General features: G+C 36.6%; 3 protein-coding genes across 4 annotated transcripts; 1 reads left to right on the top strand and 2 right to left on the bottom strand.

Moving 5' to 3' along the window:
• The first annotated feature begins 667 nt into the window (after window positions 1–667).
• LOC113092296 (nuclear factor related to kappa-B-binding protein-like) lies at window positions 668–13,133 on the top strand. The gene is made up of 26 exons (XM_026257875.1): window positions 668–755; window positions 1,248–1,407; window positions 1,496–1,697; window positions 1,780–1,907; window positions 2,183–2,354; window positions 2,448–2,552; window positions 2,620–2,693; window positions 3,900–3,984; window positions 4,087–4,261; window positions 4,351–4,462; window positions 5,536–5,662; window positions 5,780–5,857; window positions 6,061–6,140; window positions 6,222–6,268; window positions 6,343–6,403; window positions 6,516–6,690; window positions 7,098–7,204; window positions 7,288–7,411; window positions 8,170–8,249; window positions 8,374–8,588; window positions 9,242–9,518; window positions 9,645–9,854; window positions 10,692–11,426; window positions 12,148–12,254; window positions 12,356–12,491; window positions 12,595–13,133. Exons 2-26 carry the CDS (start codon window positions 1,282–1,284, stop codon window positions 12,718–12,720), a joined length of 3,864 nt encoding a protein of 1,287 aa, XP_026113660.1. The 5' UTR covers window positions 668–755; window positions 1,248–1,281; the 3' UTR covers window positions 12,721–13,133.
• A 496-nt stretch (window positions 13,134–13,629) lies between these two features.
• On the bottom strand, window positions 13,630–16,173 carry LOC113092300 (transmembrane protein 45B). Its single transcript, XM_026257882.1, has 6 exons — window positions 16,153–16,173; window positions 14,832–15,034; window positions 14,366–14,569; window positions 14,088–14,272; window positions 13,850–13,992; window positions 13,630–13,770 (listed from the first exon to the last, which is right to left on the bottom strand). Exons 2-6 carry the CDS (start codon window positions 15,025–15,027, stop codon window positions 13,653–13,655), a joined length of 846 nt encoding a protein of 281 aa, XP_026113667.1. The 5' UTR covers window positions 15,028–15,034; window positions 16,153–16,173; the 3' UTR covers window positions 13,630–13,652.
• An 811-nt stretch (window positions 16,174–16,984) lies between these two features.
• LOC113092304 (guanine nucleotide-binding protein G(I)/G(S)/G(O) subunit gamma-8) lies at window positions 16,985–19,976 on the bottom strand. Of its 2 annotated transcripts, XM_026257885.1 has the most exons (3): window positions 19,968–19,976; window positions 17,306–17,395; window positions 16,985–17,113 (listed from the first exon to the last, which is right to left on the bottom strand). In XM_026257885.1, exons 2-3 carry the CDS (start codon window positions 17,387–17,389, stop codon window positions 16,985–16,987), a joined length of 213 nt encoding a protein of 70 aa, XP_026113670.1. In that variant the 5' UTR covers window positions 17,390–17,395; window positions 19,968–19,976. The 2 variants fall into 2 exon arrangements, with proteins under 2 accessions (XP_026113670.1, XP_026113671.1); XM_026257886.1 differs by lacking the exon at window positions 19,968–19,976 and having other exon boundaries at window positions 17,306–17,398.
• Window positions 19,977–21,630: the final 1,654 nt, after the last annotated feature.

The raw sequence follows: 21,630 nt of genomic DNA, 5'->3' as shown, positions 1-21,630 counted from the left end.
CAATTAAATCACCTGTTACTTGTTAAGCACAGTTATGACTGTTTAATGATAAGTAGGCTATCCTATTTTTGTTTATATATTATACAATGATATCTATGTAATGCCTTATTTCTGTCCATGTCTATTATTAACTAATATAAGGCTTGCATTTATTATATTTGAATTTGTGAAGTTAAATTGATAACTTGTATTTTCTTACGGAGGATGAAACTATGCAAATACTGTGGATGGCTGAACAACTGCATTTTCTTCAGACTGCAATTAAGTGTGATATGAGTTTTGTTCATTTTTTTTTATCCAAAGCTATTAAAAAATATGATTTAGAATTTTTAAAGGCGAAGACATTTGGATGAAAACGTTTGCTTGTGTGTGATGTTGCATCTTTGGCGCTAGGTGTAGTCAAAGTCAAATTGTCTCTGGTGTAGTAAAGTCTCGTCTTTGGGTGTCGTTCAACAATGACAAAATAGCCGCATTTTCAATTTTGCTTTTTCTTTAATTTCGTTAGTCTACTTAATTATATATTTATTTACGCACGAACATATGGATTTGTCTTTATTCATTCGTGTGTGTGTTTCATTCATGATTTTGTACCACGGTAGCAGTACCGATATTTGTGAGAAATCATTCTTTTGTAGAATTTACTATGAACGGAAGTTCCGATGACATACCGGAAATGTGCACCAATGTTATTATTCCTACTGTTCTTGTGCGGAGCTCGCTAACATATTCATTCCTAATTTCCACCAACATTCATGGTAAGATGCTTTAAATATTTACTTGATACACGTAAAATAGATTTAAAAAACACTATAGATTCGGTTAATTACATCATAATAGATGTGAAGGCTGAATGGGACTGTTAGCTCGTTGTAGTAGCTAGTTACGGAATTAGCAACATATCAAAGATAGTTATTACATGTGGCTTGTGTCTTTTTGTCAAAATATAGTTGTCACGGAAAATATACGTGGTTTCATAGTTTTTCTATTTTAGATTCGTCTGGTTTGTTGTCCTCAAATGTAATACGCAAGTGAACAGTTATTTTTTCACAGTTTTTCATGCAGGTATGCTGGTTTTGTTGTCGTTTATTTTAATTATTACAAATTGTATATTAAATAATACAGAAATGCAGCAATTTAATAACGAAGCGAGTTGATTACTAAAAGAATCCTTTAGTCATACAAAATACTGCTTTTCATATTTCTTTAGACCTGTTTCCGTGGTTGATAATATTTTTGTAAACCCACAGATAGTGTTTTGCTGCTGTGAAGGTTTAGGTAAAGATGGATGCATTGGATCACATGTTAACAGACCCACTGGAGTCTGGGATGGACCAGGATGGACGTGTGATGGAAGAGTGCATGCTGGGAAACTGTAGAGTTCGGGTTCCTGAAGATTTGCTGGAGGACGTGCGTTATCATAATCCTTGTTTATTTTTCAAGAAATCATGACAGTAAAAACTAAACAGTCTTTTTTTGTGTCTTTGTGTAAGAGCAGCCAGAGATATTCTTCTCGGTGATGAGTGAGAACACATGGACAGATGTGCTCACAGATGCTCAACGGACACATCTATGTCAACTCCTGCCACAGTTCTCCGAAAATAACATCTCAGAACAGAACAGCATCATCAGCGACCTTTTCAACAACAAGAATTTCTTCTTCGGAAACCCCTTGCACATTGCCCAGAAGCAGTTTAGAGGTTACTCTCTTTTCCTTTTATTTTCAACCTTTGCATTTTAAAATACAACTTCATGCATATTAATTTTTTTATCTTTCCTTAGATGGTTACTTTAACCCAGAGGTGGTCAAGTACAGACAACTTTGTGCCAAATCGCAGAAAAAAAGGCACATCTACTCCCTTCAACAGTACTACCACAAATTACTCAAACAGATCCTGGTTTCTAGAAAGGTACAAAAAATCACAGACCTCACAGAAAAGCTCATTCAGTTTGTGTTACATGGTCACTGTTTATCTTTCCAAATACACTGCTGTCCAAAAGTTTGGAGTCAATAAGTTTTTTTTTTTTTTTTATTTTTGAAAGAATTTAATACTTCAGTTTAGCAAGGATGCATTAAATTGATCAAAAGTGAGTGTAAAGACATTTAATGTGTTACAAATCATTTCTATTTCAAGTAAATACTGGCCTTTTAAATCTATTCATCAAAGTTTCTGTTGTAATGCAGGAGTTGCTAGATTTGGCAGTCCGCAGTGGACCTGAGCTGGCGGTGAAACGGCGGTACCCTGCCCCCTCTCATAAGGAGATGCTGGAGCAGCGGGTGAGACGTCGAGTGGGTCACATACTGAAGGATGTGAAAACAGAGTGTGGGGACAGTAATGTGTCATCTGATGAAGATGGTGGGTTTGAAGCAGTTTGACAACATCTTTTCAGCATGATTATGAGTTCATGTAATGATGATTGACATGATGATTTTATGTTCATGTAAACAGATACAGCCTCTTGGTTGCCTGTTCCTCAGTCGCCCTCGTCCCCAACGCCGACTGTCTCTCTCAGGGTCTTACCCAGCCTTTCTACTCAGGACATGAAAACCAGAGGTCAGTTAAAGCCATAGCTTTAATGTTATATGAGCTTATAAGGCACTAAATATGATTTTCCATGTAGACAAACCTGAGTTGGGTGAGAAGGAGCTTAGAGCCATGCTGCACCGACACCGAGAGAAAAGAAAACGGCAGCCGGTAAGTTGCCTAAGGGGACATTATTTTACTTTATTATTTACATTACTTTTACCCCTGATGTCCAGTTATGATGTTAGTAGAGGTTTGATTTTGTCATATTTTAGTTTAATTTTATTTAGTTTTTTTCCCTTCTAAACCTTTAAAGGCACAATATGTAACTTTTCGCTGCTTGAGGTCACATTTTCAAAACAATAACAAAGGCGGAGCTTGAAGGAGAGTGGAACGATGAGAGATGTTGTTTTCACCATCCAGAGTTCATGGATGTATTAAATTATTCAAAAATTTTTTATTACCTGTGCCTTCCAAAGTTATTAAATCAGCAAATAAATTATACAGAGGAAGCTAACAAAGGACATTTACATTGTCAAAGAACAGTACGACTGACTCAGAAAAACTGATCATTTACTATAATCAGTAAAGCTGTCTATACACTTAACAATAATTACAACATACATTTATCTGCACTTTTGTTATTTATGATGAGAGAATTCATGAGAGTGCAGAAAGCGAGCGGATGCACTGAACAACACAACACCAGCGTTTCAGCGATGACTTGTCTGAATGCTTCTGATTGACCATTGTGTTCATAAAGTCAACAGACTCGTGTGTGATTGGTTATAATGCACAACACTGTAAAAAAACACGGAAAAAGAATCATGGTGCAACGGTAAGCAGATCTAAATTTAATGCTGCTGTAAAAACTTTTCATTTGCTTTATTTTACCTTTTATTTGTGACCACCATAATGGATTTAGTGTTGTTGTTGTTTTTTTGTCCACGTGTGTTGCCATAGTTTCTGAAAACAGAAAGCAATTGTACGGATATTACATCATTGATAGGAGACAAGGAACAGGGAAAAGCAAAAAGTTTTTTCAAACTGGGTCCAGGGACCTCCAGGGGTTCACAAGGGACAGCTAGGGGGTCCATGAAAGAGTTAAGAGTAAAAAGGGTAAACAAAAAAATAAAATAAAAGTAAAATAAGGAAATATGATTAAAATAAATACACACATAATTAATAGTATTTCTATAACAGTACAGTATGTAGTGAGTAGAAAATTTAATGATGTAACATAATGGGAACTGTGGCGCGCACACACACACACACACACACACACATATTGTGTGCTAAGATTGCCAAGATTGAACCAAGATTGAAAAACATGACACTTAAAGACAATATAGATATAAATAATGATGTCTTGTTTAGGATCACCCTGACCTGATGACCTCTGACCTCCATCTTGGTGATATCATGTCACGAGTCAACATCGGCAGAAAAGGATCAGTTACAAGTAAGAATAATATGCTTCGTTGTTTCTCTTAATTGTGAAATGCATTAATTATTGCAGCTGGGTGAAATCTGCGTGCTCAGTGACTGTGTCTTTGGCATGTAGCTGTCTTTGACCTGGCTTTACCTAAGAAGAAGATAAAGGAGGAGAGGAGGAAGAAAAAGCTGCGGCCTATAAAATTGGAATCCGAGGAGGTCTGCGATGTTCAGATATCGGCAGATTCAGTGAACTCCGGTCTTGCTGATGTCCCATCTGCTCCTCCACAAATCGTTAAAGAAGAGTAGGTCTTTCTACTGTACATAAGATACTTTGATCAAAACTCTCAGCATTTAAATATCTCATGCTCATCTGTTTCACTCTGTACCAAAGGCCCGTAGACGAGTCCCAGATGAGCCCTGACACAGTGGAAGAGATAGCGATGAGCTTTTTTCATTTGCTAGAGGACATCCTCAGATTGGAGAGTCTAGCAACATCCTCAACGGTACGTGTAGCACATCTGTATACGTAAAGTATTGGTCAAAGTTTAGACACTTTACTTGTTCCGTCACACTTCAGTTTGGTAACCAATTCTCACTATTACCTTACTTTTAACTACAAATTTTGTCTCAAACTAATTTGCTGCTTATTGATAGTTAGTAAGGTAGTTGTTAAGTTTAGATATGCAGTAGAATTAAGAGATCTAAAGAATGGTCCTGAAGAATAAGGCATTAATATGTACTTTATAAGTACTAATAAACAGCCAATACATGCTAGTTAATAGTAAGAATTACATCTTAAAATAATGTTGCCACTTGTTCTTTATCATTCCAATTTTCCCCATTTCGTTTAATATTTAAGTCATCAGAATTATTAACACAAATGGAAGTATATGCAGATACATTACCGTTTTAAGTTTAATGCATAGTAAGATTTCAGTGGTAAGAAGTTATATATCAGCATATTAGAATGATTTCTGAAGGATCATGTGACACTGAAGTCTGGAGTAATGATGCCTGAAAATGTATCTTTGCCATCACTAATTAGATCATTATTTTCAATTTAAAATACATTCTTATAGAAAGCTTTAATTTTAAATGACTTTTAAATCTTGATAATGATGTTTTACAGTATTTTTTATCAAATAAATGCACCCTTAATGAGCATAAGATGCTTCTTTTAAAAACATTAAAATATTTTGGTATGGGAACTATGCAGTGAAACAATTAAAAATAAAAATAGCAATATATTAAATTCATCATTCCTAGTCAGTCTTCTTCATAAGGTGCATCCTGGGATGCTTTAACAGTTTTAAAGGACTTACCATGTATTTTGCCCAGTATTAACTTGTCCAATTCATCCATTTTAAATCCTTTCACTTTTAAGTTGTAGATAAAATCATACATAGGCATAATGTAAATTTCCTTTAGACCAAAAAGCAATGTAATCATGAGAAATGTACATTCAGTCAGGAGTGTCCAGATTTGATAATGCTGTTTAATAGTATATCACTGTCCTTGCTGCTCACCCCAAACATGAAATAAGTGTTGTGCTTGTCTGTTTTATTGTTTCTCTCAGCTGGAGGAGAAGGTCCAGCAGTGGCAGTCGTCTCCGGCCAGCACACTCAACCCCTGGTTCTCTATGGCCCCCTGCTGGTCAGAGTTGGTAGTTCCCGCTCTACAGTTTCTCGCTGGAGAGAGCAAAGGTGTGCCTGAATTATTATAACGATTTTATGAGAAATACCTGCAGCTATCATGTATTATTTATATTTTAAATGATGCATGTTGATTTAGTCTTATGCTTGATATCTGTTTCTTGTCAGCTGGTGTAATGGCTCTGCCTGCAGGCTTTGTACCTCTTGTGGAGTTCAAGGAACTTTCCCAGCAATGGAAATGGATGGGTATGATAATCTCTCCTTTTTTCCTCTGCTTGTATTTTGCTGTTTTTAAATGGAAACATAGGCTGTTCAAATGTATATGGTTGCATAATACTTACTACCATTCAAAAGTTTGAGGTTGGAAGGAATTCACACATTTCATGCTCTGGCTCATTCAGGTATATCAAAACCACCAATAGTGTGCATTTCTTTACACGTATATACAGGTCCAAGTCAGGAGGTAGACAAAGATCTAAGTGCCCTGTGCCAGTTATGGCTGGAATCAAAGGATCATGTGATTGTCAAGGTAGTAAATGACTTGTATGCTTTTTTTTATTGCGATTTAATGACGCACTCACTGGTTTGTGATCTTATATTTGTTTTACAGCAAGAGGGAGAGGAAACCGCAGAGCTCACTCCTCCAACACCCAGAGTGTGAGTTTACTTAACCACGAGTAACGTATTCAAACAGCAATTCCTTTCATGTTGTTTTTTCTACTCTTTATTAGGTGGACTGACTATGTGGTGAGGCCTAGTACAGGAGAGGAAAGGCATGTTTTTCAAGAGCAGGTTAGTCTTTGGCATGCTGTCAAAACCATATATATTTTTTACATTGTTGCAATGCTTTTGGAATGTAGTCTGTTATTATTCTTTCAGTCACTGAAGAGTTTGTGTTTTTTAGGAGCAGCAGCGTTATGATCAGCCACATAAAGCTTTCACTTACAGAATGCACGGCTTCGAGTCTGTGGTGGGACCAGTCAAGGGAGTTTTTGACAAGGAGACGTCACTCAATAAAGCAAGGGAGCATTCTTTACTGCGGTCTGACAGACCGGCCTATGTCACCATACTATCTCTTGGTAACCACTGGGTCCTCTTTCATTTTTTTAGTTCTCTTGGCAATGTATTTTATTGACATGGTTTATTAAACCATGTAAGTACAATACATTATTCATTAAGATCCTGTTTTACTTCCCTATTTCGGGGTAATAGTTCCTCAAAATAATAATAAGAGTTATCCGGCACAGTTCACCCAAAAAAGAATTACTCACTCTGATGTCATTCCAAACCCATTAGAGTTTCTTTAATTATTATGACAAGAACAGTCAGTAGAAAGAAGCTCAGATGGGTTTGGAATTTCATGATCCATGTTGAATACTGAACCATTATTTTGAGATTGGGAAATTAGATTTGAATGATCTTGAATTGAGTTTCAATAAAGAAAGATAAAAGGCATATTCATGTGTTTCCTTTTTTGCGTAAACAGTGCGAGATGCTGCTGCCAGGCTTCCTAACGGAGAAGGTACTAGAGCTGAGATTTGTGAGTTACTCAAGGACTCCCAGTTCTTAGCCCCCGATGTCACCAGCGCTCAGGTTATACACGTGTTTAATGTTGCCGAATTTACTGTTATGACACATTAGTCAGTTTTACACTCATGCATTTTGTCCATTTTTAGGTAAATACAGTTGTGAGTGGTGCCCTTGACCGCCTGCACTATGAGAAAGACCCTTGTGTGAAATACGATATTGGCCGCAAGCTGTGGATCTACCTCCACAGGGACCGGAGCCAGGAGGAGTTTGGTGAGCAATGCATTTACGTAAAGAGCCCAAAAGGTTTCATTTTCACAGGCAAAGTGTGGATCAGTATGTGTGCTTGTTGTCACACTTCTGAATCCCATTTATATTGCCCAACAAGTAGAACAGGTTTAGAACTCCGAGATTAGAAGGCCGTTTCAGGTTTCCATGTGCTGCCATTGGTAAATACAGACATGGCAGGATGATACCAGACCTTACCAGTGTAATTTTAGCATTATTTATGTAATATCTTAATATTTATTAATATCTTTTTTTATATAACTGTAGTTTAAATTTTGGTAATTTCGACATTTTCATTAGTTTTTGATCATTTATATTTCTATTTAGAATTTTTATTTTCATTGCCGTTTTAATTATTGTAGCATTTCAGCTTAATCTAAAATCTAAGTTATTGTTTAAAGAAATAGTACAGTTTTCATCAAATATATATATATATATCATTTATTTTTATTTTTTTTTCAGCTTAATTTCAATTGGCAAATTTAAAAAAAAAAAAAATTTTTAGTTTTAGTTAATAATAACAGTACTGCATCAAACAAGCTGGTTGTTGTCACAGAGTTAACATTACCCAGTTAAGAGACACTGCTCTGCACACCAGATGCTTCCATACTTTGTCCTGATTCTCAAATAACTATGCAAATAAAGGACAAGAGCAAAAGTTGCCTGCAAAATTGGCTAGTTACATGCTAGATCTAATGTTAAATGGATCCAGATATTAAACATGAACATCTCTCTCGAATCAGAGCGAATACACCAGGCCCAGGCTGCTGCTGCCAAAGCCAAAAAAGCTCTGCAGCAGAAGCCCAAACCAGCACCCAAACCTGTAAGTTCTTCCACAGTCATCCGTGACATTGTTGCCTCACACTAATTTGAAATGTAAAGTGTCACTCTTGGTCCATGCTGATTTGCATCATCTGTTGGCACATGTTTGTATGTGTGTAATGTAGAAGGCATGCAGTAAGGAGCCAGGAAGTAAGAACGGTGCTGCAGAGGTTGGTCAGAGCTCAGTGAGTGAAGGAGTAGCTATTGCAGCCGCCAGCTTGTCTCAGCCTCCCTCCACCCCAACACCAAGCACACCTGGAACCCCTAAATCACCCCACCCTCCCACAGCAGCTACTCCAACCAAACTAGGCGCCCCAGAACCCGTCAAAACCAATCCCAGGTCAGTGGCTGCTAAACAGCTAAGAAGGAATTTCCCTTAGGAGCGAATCTGGCAAATACCAATTGCTTTATGGTTACTTCTGCCAAAAAGGAAAATCTTGTCATCATTTTGTTCAACTTCACAGTATGTCTTTTTCAAAACCCATATGACTGATTTACATCCGTGGAACACTGAGGAAAATCAAAATTAGAAAATTCCAAGAAATGTTTACACAACTGAAATTCTTAGAGTCTTTCATTTTCTGTTCAAGCCATGCAGGTTTGAAACAACATGAGGGTAAGGTAGTGACACAATTTTCTTTAAAGGGGTCATATGATGCTTTTTTTTTAAAGATCATTATTTGGTGTATTTGGTGTAATATAATATGTGGATATGCTTTAATGTTCTTAAAACATAATTTTTCAAATACTGTAAATTATAGTGTATATATAGTAACTGAGCTTGTAAGGCTCTAAAGATAATGGAAAAATTGACATCGCATCATATGACCCCTTTAACGTGTATATCACAAGGACAAATTCAGACAAACTTTCAGTAAAGTTACTCACCTTAATGCAACACAAAGCTGAAATACATCTGTATCATCACTCACATGCTCCATACTTTATTATTTGGATTTAATGATCATAATTTGATTTCATTTTTTCTTTCAGTGTCCTGTTGGTGTCTCCTCCTTCCATGCCTCCATTAGGAACGTTGCTATCTGCCAGTCAGCCTGGCCCACAGGTTTCACAACAGGCCTCTACGCAGCCTGCAACTCGGGTAGTAGCACACTCTGCTGCCACAGGCTCTCTGCCTCAGGTGCGAGTGGTCACTGCCCAGCCCGGTCTTCAGACATCCTCTTCTGGCCAAGCGGCCACATTAGTGCATCAGAGCCCTCACCACATCAGGGTCCCGGTCACTGTGGCCCACGGAAAGAGCCTCACGCAGGTGCATCACTACAGCATCTCAAATTACAATCATATGTGTGCATTCAGTGTAGTATAAACTTCAAAGTGTCCAACTCTGTCCAGTCAAGTACCTGTATTAGATTCTTGGTTGTCTGTCTTTGAGCAGGCGGTGGTCACTCTACCACTAAGAGGCCATTCTGCAGGAAGTCCCATTCAGGTGCAGTCTTCACGGGGTCAGGCCAGTCTTACTGTTCCAGGTCTTGCCTCTGCGGTCACAGTAACCAAATCTCAGACGAGCTCCCCTGCCAGCCCAGCACACAACCCAACATCACCTGCAGTATTGCAGGGTGTCAGCAGCCAGAGTATTATCAAACAGGTACAAACTGACTCCGTGCATTAGACACAGCTTTAAATTAAAACACGTGTTTAACTTAAAACTTAGCTTAGTTTTCCTAAAACTACAGCACTGTGATGCTAGGGAAAAAATTATATTTATGTGAAATTTAATTTCAATATGTTATTCTAAATGAGAACATGTTTTAAAAACAAATAAACTGACAATTACCAGCATTAACTCCTTTGGAATAAATATAATTTCATAAAATCAATCATTAAAAGCACTGATTACTTATAATAAATAGATTTTTTTTTAATACTATATATTATAGTGCTATGATACCTAAATTCATTTGTAACATATAAAATGATTGTTTTAAGTGTCAAAATAATTTTTATATAAGCCATTTATATTTATCGTTTGAAAATGTTAAGTATTTAGTTTCCAGGTTTGATGGCTCACATATCTGGTAATAATAATAAATAAATAAAAACAATGTAGGTTTGCACATCCAAAACCCAAACTGGGCTCAGGTGCATGACATGTAAAAAGCAATAAATAAAAAATTGTTCCTGATGAAAACCTGCCTTGGAGATACATTTCACTGTTTATTAATAGACTTATAATACTTGTAATAATATTAATGGTCATTTTATTAGCTTTCCTTGTATAATGTGTGTCTGTGTGTGTGAATATTTTATATATATATATATATATATATATATATATATATGAATCAATCATATGGGATATAACTTGAAAATAATTATCAACTTATCATATTGGCCAGAATTGATCAATGCATTGCCAATTAATTTAGTGGATACTATCCATACTATTTCCATATTGAATCTCAATCACTTTTGCCTCATTCAGGTTGCAATCACCGGTCAGTTAGGTGTAAAGACCCAGAGTGGGGCAGGGATCCCTCTCACTGCCACTAACCTCCGCATTCAGGGGAAGGATGTACTCCGCTTGCCCTCCTCCTCAATTACAACCGACTCTAAAGGTCAGACGGTACTTCGCATTACCCCAGACATGATGGCCACCCTCACTAAATCTCCAGTGGCCACTGTCAAACTCACTCCAGACATGCTAAGCAGTGTCACGAGCTCAGGCAGCAAGAGCATCTCTGCTACGCTACATGTGTCTGCACCCCAGCCCTCACCTCCTGCTTCGAACGCCGCTACATCCGCAACAGCTGAGAACTTGGTTCCCAAAGCACCGGCCACCCTAGTGAAGGCTTCCTGTGACACCGCCATCCGCCTCATGCCCGCCTTGGCCATCACTATGGCTGACCCCAAGGCCCGCACATTCTCATCCGTCACCTCGTCCGACTCTAAAGCAGGCACCACTATTCGAATAGTGCCAAACCTTGGTGTGATCCCTCAGAAACAAGGTCAGACTGTCTCGATCAGCACAACCACAAGTGCAAAGCCTGTCACGGTATCATCAGGGGCGGCCACTGTTACCATAGCCACCAGTGGAGTGGGAGGAGCCAAAGGCGTGACACTGAGCCATGCAGGCACAGGCTCTACGCTTTCTCTGGGCACTGCTGCGGCCACTGTCAGACAAGTGCCGGTCAGTGCTACTGTAGTAGCCTCACAAGCTGTAAGTTTATATTTTAGTATATGATTCATTTCATTAACACTTTTTAATATTAATAAGCAAAATAGAAGATTGTTCAAAAAGCATTTTTTTAAATAGAAAAATTAATTTTTATTACTCTACCAATCAATAGGTTGGAGTTGGGTGATATGCTCGTCATGGCTGCATTTATTTGATATTTGAATACTGCAAAAACAGTATTTATTCTAATCTGCTGATTTGCTGCTCAAAAATATTTTTGATTATCATCGTTGTTGAAACCATTTTTTTTCAGGATTCTTTGATGAATAGAAAGTTAAAAGAACTTAATATGTTACTATTTTTATTTGTATTTTATTTATTCGAAAGCAGCATTGAATGTGTCCTTTGTAGAGAATGCAATCCTATTACAAGCTTAGTTAAAAAATTCAAGATGGTGTTAAAACATGTTGATTATAAATATATTTAATTCATTTAATCCTGTAAAGTATTAATATTAAACTATTAAATCTAATAAAATTTGTACTGCTTATTATGGTAGCACATCATTCACCTAGCAAAATTCTAAGTGATATTTGTTACTGGTTTTGTTCTTTTGTTGCTCCCTATAGAGAGTTGCAAATCTGGGGTTTAATTTCAGTTAGGCTGCTGCCTATCAATGCAGACTTTGGAGCAGAGCCACTGTTTGTTGTGCATAACTGCCTGTTACAATGATGATTGAAACTCTAATCTGTGCTCTTTTCAGGGGAAACTTCCCACAAGGATCACGGTGCCTCTTTCTGTTCTCAGTCAACCCTTGAAAAATAAGAGTGTGGTCACTACTCCCATACTCAAGGGGAACATAAGCACCAAGTGAGCATACTGTTTCATCATATAATAGTAAAGCAATCTTAAATTGTAGGCTTTTTAAATTCCCTATCTTCTGAAATGTCAAAAATGTCTCTTGTTTTTAGTATCAGCAATCTGGGAAGGAACATAATCCTGACTACCATGCCAGCAGGCACCAAGTTGATTGCTGGGAACAAGCCTGTCAGCTTCGTGACTGCTCAACAGCTGCAGCAGCTACAGCAGCAGGGACAGGCCACACAGGTTGACTCATCCGACTGTGCCAGCTCACTCTTAAACAAACTAAAACTGGTCTTACAAGCCATACCATACGTGTGAGTTAACCGAATATGTTTCTCTGCCCCAGGTTCGAATCCAGACCGTACCGGCTCAGCAGCTACAGCGCACAGCCGCCAACTCTCCGAAATCCACAGTGTCCACAGTGGTGGTCTCTACTGCACCCTCGCCAAAGACAAACCCAGACCCTCAATGAGACCTACAATAGTTAAAATGTCATAACTCTAGTTAACTCTAAACAGAGTCTTACTTTACTTTCCCATGAAACTTGCATATGGGTAGAGCAGTGTCAGATTCAAAGCGCTGGTATTGTCCTGACGCAGCTTTTCCAGTAACTTTGTTCCCAGCATTTCAGTTATATCGCCGATTGTTAAAGTTGAAAAATAAAGTATGATTTGGATACTGATATATTGTAAGGGAATTAAGGTCAGATAGATGGCTTGTATCAGTCTATGACCTTGGTTCAATGGCCTTTCTCTAGAAGCTGTTGACATGTACACGGAGGCAAGTTTGTTTATTTGTGCTTTTTTTTAATATCTTATGTTCTTCTAAAGAAATGTAATTTAAAAAGTGCTGTTTGTGTGATGATGATAAATAAATGATTGTGCTAAACATAACAAATCAAATTGAAACAACTGTTACAATAACTCGACCAAACCGAATCTAGGGCTTAAACCTGCATTTAAATGGTGTATATGTAAAACAAATCTTTTGCGTGTTTTGGGCCACTTCGTTTACATGATGTAGTCAGTAACATGAATCAAAATGACAATTAAATACTTGAATATTCTTCATTTACATTTAAATGTAAAACATTTGAATGCATTATTATGCAACTATTATGGGTATTTCAGAGTGAATATCATTCAAACGTGTTTTATATCTCAAAATCATGATCTCTTCTTTACCTCTAGTGTGAAAAATGTCCGGGGTCAGGGTCGTTCCAGGTGATTCTGACACCTGTGACAACCACATAATTTACAAGTCCACTTTGATGAATATCTTTTGCAGTAAAAGGATATAAACAAAGTCATATAGTCGTATTGGAAGACAGATTGCTAGAAGAGAAAAGGGCAAAAAGCCTTGAATTCAGTGCATTCAGTCCTGGCAGTCATCACATTGCTCACACTACTCTTCATCTGATTCCTGAAGCAAAGCCTTCTGGGAGCTAGAATCCGAGGCGGTGCACTTTCTGAGGCCCATCTCCATGTCCTCTAGTTGTCTTCCTCCACACCATTTTGAAGACCTGGAAAGATGATGGGTGCAATGTAAGCAAAATGATACAATGGAAACTTTTTGATTCATTCAAAATGGTGCATGCTCACCAAAAAACTCCACAATAGCAGATGCCCACAACAAGCAGAGCCACAGCGAGATGCCAGCAGAAGCACATGGTGATGAACATGATGTTGTCATGTCTGTCCAGATCCCACTGTTCTCCATTTAGAGGATACAGCACAAACCCGATCTAAAACATAACAAATATCTCAATATAGGAATGATTCAAATTGACGCATTTTACCAGAATTTTCTTCACCCATGATTTTGAGATGTTGTCTTTACCTGATAGAACCATGTTCCTTGTAGGATGGCCAAACTGCACCTAAGAAGTTCCAGCACTGTGTTATCTCGCTTAAACACCTCCAGCATTGTGCTGGCGGATCCTCCAAACACAGCAAACAGAAGCAGAGAGTGGATGTGCTGGTCCAGAGCGGGACGATTGTGGACATGGAAATAGAAAAGGAACCCTGAAAGGGATAAGCAGCAATGATATTTCAGGAAGCTCAATGACGGGCTATTGCTGCATATCCTTCTCATTATTGACTAATTTTGCATGATACCTTCCACAAAGAGAGCCAAAGAAAGAGAGAGGCGGTCAAGACCAACAGGCACGTGGCGAGAAGACATACTGAAAACATCTGCAATGCCAGCGATACCGAAAAACAAGTACATGGTGCTGTGCTGCCAGTTCATCAGCTTCACCCAGCCGTCCTGATACAGATGTGCATGAGGGCCATCAGGTACAAACTGCTCTGCCATGATCCCTGGAGATAGATTTCAGTTTAAGACACCAAAACATTGCTTATTTTTTAACAGAATTTCCAAGCTGTTCTTTTCTGTACAATTAAGTAAATGGTCACTGACCTCAACCGTCTAGGCATTTCCAAAACAGGAAATCAGTAAATCAGCTTAAATTATGTCTATATATATTCATTTTAATAGTAGAGCAATGCAATCCTCATACTTTTACTATTATAGGTAATCAGACAGGAAACCAGGATTGTGTATATGTGATTCGCAGCTCACCAACAAATGCAAAAAAGATCTTCAAAACTCCTTCAATTAAATCTATGCGGTTGAAGAGCACAGTATGTCTGTCTCTGTCTCCACGTTGCCTCTCTTTTTTCCTCTGTATCTGTCGGAACGAGTACTTTATTGACCACCACAGGCCGAACAGCAGGAAGAATGTACCCGGTAATGCATGTCCCTTGAAGTTGGCCATACTGCCCCTATCAAGAACAATGTTGACTATTAAACATTTTATAAAATGTTGGGGGGAAAAATTATATTTCAATGTCAACCACAACAAAATACATAAAAATAGCATCCAGCAACTGGCTTTCAAAGGACCTGGACATCATTCAGTGTGTCATACAAACCAAAGTTCAGTATGATAAGCCTTTATTACTTAAAGCTATTACAACATGCAGTTCTCTGATAATTATTCTTTAACAGTCCTCTCTGATAATCATTAAATAAAGAAATAATTATGTAGATATGAAAAATATATATATTTATAGAAGTGTATTGATGCTCATATCATAGAATATAAGTTATTACAACGCAATCTTATGATCTGGTTAGACCTATCTGTTGGGATCCATATAAACTATAAACACTTTGTCTTACAAAGATGTCTTATAAAGATCAAGCATTGTTACATTCTTCTAATCCACTTTTAATCTTGCTGTACTAGCTCTGTATGCTTGGAATTGTGTTTTCCTTTCCCCCCATTCTTACATAATTTCACACATAATTTCCTTATTTCCATTTTTCCTCCAGCCACATTTTGGGACCCTCGTTCTGGTTCACTTGCCCCCATCATGCCACCCCTGTCCCACCAGGCAGCAGCCCCACACTTTTCAATCTTAAGCATCTAAGGGAGATCTTGTCGCTGTCACCTTTGGCTTGAAGGTTAAAGTAATATTTATTTCAGTAAGGTTGGAAATCAAGTGTTTTTTTTGTTGTTGTTGTTGTTTTTTACCGGTAGGTAAGAAGCGCTATTATTTACCTTTCGCGCGAGCGAGTCAAGTTGACTGTTGTCAAAGACTACTTTGCTATTGTCTAAAATAGTTACTAGTTATTGTTACTGTAAGTAAACCTGCGTTACCCACCACTTTCATAAAATAAAAAAATAAAAAGTTTTTTTTTTTTTTCGTAAAATCAAAAACTAATAGCCTACTGCACAGTCTCGAGCAGTCTCTAGGCTATTAGTATTATTAGTCTATAAAATAAACTAGTAATCTCTAGTAGCCTACGTATTTCTATAATTTAATTATAGGCTATCGATGATCATGTAAGGCTAGAGTTTAATCTTAAAAGGTGTAATCTTGTTTGTTAACTCTACCTTAAACTCTGGCCTGTGTTGTGCTCCTGTGCTGATCTTGTGATGGGAATATCCTAGTTACTTGTCCTCAAAAAGCACATCTGCTCACCTGTATTGCAATATGAAAGATGACCCCGCCCCTCATGCGCTTGACTGACAGCAACATGCAATTTGGAAAAGATGACCCCGCCCACCTGCTCCTAGGTTAGTGACAACTTTACGTTTTTCTATATGGAACTGTATTATTCAAAAAACAAACAAAAAAATATTTTCTGTGTTTAATTGTTTGCTTGTTATATAGATTATAGACATTAATGTTTAATTTAAATAATTACAGGTCTAGTACTGTAAAAATATATACATCTTAAAAATCTGTTTAAAGGCTAGGTATGCAGGTAGGCTATTGACGAATTTGTACAGAAAAGGTAATACAAGTTAATATATAAACCATTCACGGAAGCTGATACACAAGGACATGCAACAAACAAACCTTAAGCAGAATGAACTTTGCTCTCTCTTGTTTTATTGTTATTATGTAAGCTAAGCAACCTCACCAAACACTCATAGCAGCTGTAATGATGAATGGAGATTAACAGACATTTAAAAAAAAAAACTGTAGCGCCACCATGAGGAAAAATAATAAATTCGAAACTAGAATCAAGACTAATCTAAACGATGACCTGGATGAATGAAAATCCAAAACACAAAGAACCTGTTCTTGAAGCCTAAAACACGTGGAGATATAGAGATTAGGCTGTTCATGTTTATAGACATTTAAGTGACAAAAAATGGCGCAAGGTTTTAGGAAAATCTTGCAAATAATACAATAAACCTTGTTGCTTAGAAATAACATCTACAAAACTGTACAGAATATCTTTTTCTCTCTGAAAGGGTTTTCTGAGGATGGTACGGGGGTCACCAAGGGGTCCTCTTTTGCATGGGACTCACAGTAAGCCATCAGCTCAGCTGCCGCTTTAGATACCTGCGCAAAGAGATACAAGCCAACAATATACATCCAGAAATAACATCCCAAAAAAGAGTTTGTGCATTTTCTTTTCCTCTTGAATCATTTATTATAATTATTTTAAATGCATTTAATTAATTTTAAATGGCATTTTTGATTGTTTATGTTAATAAACAGAGCTACCATACATAGCATAAAAATGCGTCTTACCATCATCCTGTCAATATTAACCTCCAGTTTCAGTTGTTCCACTGTTTTTCTTGCATCTGCAATCTTTGCCATGTTATTAGACATTCTGCTCTTTTGTAGACACCAAATTAACCCTGCAGGAATACAGCAAAACAAACCCCAGGAGAGTCCGGTTAAATGCATCTTGTAGATAACAACTCACCTCCAGTTCTACAGAAGTCTGATGTTTTAGTTCCCTAAGAAAACAATGCTATTGGCTCCTCTAGGCTATTAAAGACTTCTCTGTTGCAGAGTTGCAGTAATTGTTTTGCCTGGTCTCAGCTGGTGGTGTTTTGGATGAGGCTCAGTGGGAGATGTGAAACAGAGGAGTGCAGAAATCCTCTAGAGACCACAAATAATCTGCTCACTTATTAATATAAAGTCATATATATAAGTGTTTCACACTTAAACTTTAAAGTCACAGTTTTACACAATTTGCAGGTAAATAGCTGAATAATGTTATTTCAGATGTTATTTCAGTTTATGAGTTTTTCAAAAACATTTTTTTTTTCTCCGTAAATTTACCACACGGAAAAATGATGTTACTGGGAATAGATTTACATATGGAAATCTAAGCACCACCAAAATTTGAATAAATGTTTGTTATATTATATTACAATTTCAGTGCTAGATACAACAAATGTAAATAATTTAACTAACTAATGCATGTTCCTCTTTAAATATTTAAAGTATACTTTGGAGATAATAATAAAAAAAATGTTTAGTTTATACAAAACAAAACTTTAACTATACATCATGCTGCTTATATATCTGAAGTACATACCACAGTTAATCCAGATGTATCCGTGATGCTGGCAGAAGACAAGTCTTGTTATCGTAGACTGTTTGTTGTACACATTACGACCTGCAGGACTGAATGAAGAGATAGTAAGGAGTGGAGGGATGGGAAAGGCTGCCGCCTCTCATAATTAGCTTTTATTCCTCCCCCATATTGGGCTGAAGAGGCAAGTCACAGGCATCATGGGGTGTGACCTTCAGCTGAATCTCTCAATCATGCATAATAGCGTATGAGTGATACCTGCCACCACAATGAGCTGCACTGAGCTATTATATTGAGTAAAAAACTGCCATTTCAACAGACGGATAAAACATGAACTGAAGTAGATAAATAATTAATGTAAGATGGTTGAAATAAAACAGAACAATTGTATTCTTTGTATTTACTGTATAAATTTCTGGGGTGGGGGGTAAAGTTACAGCAAATGTTTGCAACCTGTGAAGATATAAGACTATTAATAGCTGTCCTGCATGTGATTACCACACTCTGTCAATTCGGCAAATGCTCTTCTATTTATTTATTTGATATTTTATTATTTGTGTAAACTAAATATTTGCACACTAGATTAACATGTCCCTCCTGATAAGAATCCCACCCAGAGGACCGTGACACCCAGAGAGAAATTGAAGATGTGCTTAAGTGTTTCAGTTCTCATCGGTAGTACCTGGGGAAGGATTGCAGGTTGAGCTCACTGCAGGTGGCTCAAAGCTCTTCTCCAGGGCTTTAATGTCAACTGGCTCATTAGCAGCTGTTCTCAGACATGATTTATTGATCTACATGTTCAGGGCAGATGTGAGAAATGTAGCTAAATCCAGTCCTGAATTATGCACTGAAAGTTCACTGAACAATTGGCTTTGGCGTTAAATATTTAATCAGGGCACTGGTGGTTCACTCGGAAAGCGAGTGAGAGAAAAGAAAAGAAAAGAAAAGGAAATAAAAGAAAAGGAAAGGAAAGGAAAGGAAAGAAAAAGAAAAGAAAGCTAGGACTAAAGCTTAGTAAACATTAAAACAATTTTTCATAAGTCATTTATTTGGCTCAGTACCATATTATAAAGCTGCAGGATTAAATATATTTGGATTAGCATTTAAGAATTGTAGCAAAATTTTGTGCTTGTAATTTCCTTAAAACGTGTTCAATGTGCAGTGTACAAATGTTTATATTTGTATAATGTAATTTTTCTTACCTACTGGAATTTTTTCTCTCCTAAGGTTTTTTTTTACACATAAACCTCACAAAATTTTGTTTTGATTTATTCTTTATACTAACTTACACAAGTCCTAACATTTGCTAACACAATTTTGCTTTTAGATGTTTTTACTGAAAAAAAAGGACAAAAATACAGATTAAAAGAAAAAAACAACAACAACATACGTGCACTTGAAAATGTTTTTTTCTTGTTCTTTATTGTTTATAGTATAATTATAATATGCATCACTTTTGGGAAAACTATTAAAGTAAACTAAAACTTGTATGTCACCTTTCCATACAAAAGTAAAGTGATTGTAGAGAGAGAGAGAGAGAGAGAATAAATCCATGAAAATATGAAATGTGAAAATGTTCAGGTTGGCTAATGGCTGAAAGGTTTATGTAGCAGTTGAAAATACTGTCCTAAACATGCTGAAATCTGTTTTTCATATGCATGTATTATCTTCATTTTGCACCATACATTTCTTACTCCATATGTTATAATTTACATACTTTTGAATGTGTTCGCAAAACTGTTGGCAGATGATTGAAGTGAAAGAAGGAATAACAATGCATAAAACTGAAGTTAGGTTTCACTTTCAAATTTCAAGCACTGATGTTAGATGATTTGCCTAAAAAGTTTGGTTTCAAAACTTGACTGCAACTTTCAAAACTTTCAAAACCCTTGTGATATTGTTTTTATCACATTTAATACAATAAAAAAGCATCATTCACAGATCTTGAATGTTTTTTTTTGTTTTTTTTGCATCACATTCTTGCAGAGATTCCCTGCAGGAACACGTTTTAAATCCTTCTATAGGTATGTTAATGTGCTTTCAGTCTCTGTCTTCAGCCTTTATGATTCATGTCTAGAATGTGCAATAATAGTATCCTGAGATGGAATCATTCCAGTCCCCAAACAGACCTTTTTTTAAGTTGGTACATGATGCTAATAGAAAACTTCTTCTTATATCCTTCCTTCTTGGATTTTTACCACATGGTCAGGGACCAGCCTTGGCCCACCACAAGAGAAGAAATCAGATTATTCCAAGCCCATGACATGATAGGGGTGTCTTCATCAGGATAAACATACAAACATTTGCCAGTACAGTTTTCATCATACAGTAGCAGTAGCTGCTGTGCTCAAACATCTTGGCGCAGAGCCTGCTTCCATAATCATCTTTAAGCGTGGCTGGGTCAGGAAGTTGAAGTTGAAGATGAAGTTTCTCCATACGAATGACGCATGTGAGAAATATCAGATTGTCCAAAGGACTCTGTGAAGGTACAAAAGTGTAATTTTCATTCAAATGATTGAAACATTAATGGCTAATCTATACATACAGTAATACAAGATTTCAGGAAGCCGTCAGATGTAATATTTGTTGTGTATAATAGACGCCTGACACTATATTTCACATAATTTTATATTCAGTCATGCAAAACTGTAGGCTAATTTATACATCTGATTTATTTCTCCAAACATTTAGGCTTGTTAGCCACTACTTTTGTTGCATTCTTATTCTGTAACTGCAGTTGCCTAAAGAAAATTATTAATTAACATTTTGTTTGTGTTCTTGGCCTATTTAATTGTTATCAAAAATATGTTTTGTCTTAAAGAGGACAATAAACAATTTAAACTTAAAAATGTTACATTTTCTTTTCTTATTTGTTCAGACATTTATAATGTTATTGTTTTATGAATAAAAAGATCGCTTGCACAAGCACTCTCCGACTGTGTGATTTGTGTGATATATACTGATCTCCACAGCTCTGCAGTTTTTATTTATGCATGCAGGCACAGACAGATCTTGTTGCGATCTGTATCTACAGTACTTGTTTTTTTTTGTCAGCCATTGTGTATTCATAGCAGCTAGTAAAGCTATTGTCGTCTTCATGTTTTCAGCCTCTTTAGGGATCATTGTCCTACATTTAGATGCAAAGAGACAATCTGATCCATTTTTTATTTTAATTTTTTTTCTGGAAGAAACTTTAGATTGGCCAACAGATGCTCTGAAGGTTAGGAGTTTCAACAAAGCTAAAAAGCAAGATTTTTTCATTCATTCATTCATAAATAAATAGTGTCTATCATTTCTAATATTTGTTTATAAACAGTGTTAAATTTGTTCAAACATTGCATTAATTCATAAATATTTTGGTGTAAAATACAGAATTTAAAATATTTATTTTAACGTATTATCTCAAGCAGGATATTTTATTTTATTATTTTTTATTAGAGTTTTCCATTTTCCGTTCCAGTTTATGAAGTGCCAGAATAATTTTTATCTATTTATTTTTATGAATATTTTTCTTTAAATAAATATT

The sequence above is a fragment of the Carassius auratus genome, unplaced genomic scaffold (assembly GCF_003368295.1).
Source record: "Carassius auratus strain Wakin unplaced genomic scaffold, ASM336829v1 scaf_tig00214550, whole genome shotgun sequence".
Taxonomy (NCBI): Eukaryota; Metazoa; Chordata; class Actinopteri; order Cypriniformes; family Cyprinidae; genus Carassius; species Carassius auratus.
The sequence above is the reverse complement of the archived record's forward strand: the minus strand, read 5'-3'. Positions and strand labels throughout refer to the sequence as shown.

Bases quoted from the DNA above. Each gene is read 5' to 3' on its own strand.
- LOC113092300 (XM_026257882.1), bottom strand. From the start codon at position 15,027: ATGGCCAACTTCAAGGGACATGCATTACCGGGTACATTCTTCCTGCTG. The intron at 14,273-14,365 runs GTATCATGCAAA...TATCCCTTTCAG, and splicing joins TTTGGCTCTCTTTGTGGAAG to GGTTCCTTTTCTATTTCCAT. The intron at 13,771-13,849 runs GTGAGCATGCAC...TCATCTTTCCAG, and splicing joins TGCTATTGTGGAGTTTTTTG to GTCTTCAAAATGGTGTGGAG.
- LOC113092296 (XM_026257875.1), top strand. From the start codon at position 1,282: ATGGATGCATTGGATCACATGTTAACAGACCCACTGGAGTCTGGGATG. The intron at 1,408-1,495 runs GTGCGTTATCAT...GTGTAAGAGCAG, and splicing joins CTGAAGATTTGCTGGAGGAC to CCAGAGATATTCTTCTCGGT. The intron at 4,463-5,535 runs GTACGTGTAGCA...TGTTTCTCTCAG, and splicing joins GTCTAGCAACATCCTCAACG to CTGGAGGAGAAGGTCCAGCA.
- LOC113092304 (XM_026257885.1), bottom strand. From the start codon at position 17,389: ATGTCTAATAACATGGCAAAGATTGCAGATGCAAGAAAAACAGTGGAA. The intron at 17,114-17,305 runs GTAAGACGCATT...CTCTTTGCGCAG, and splicing joins TTAATATTGACAGGATGATG to GTATCTAAAGCGGCAGCTGA.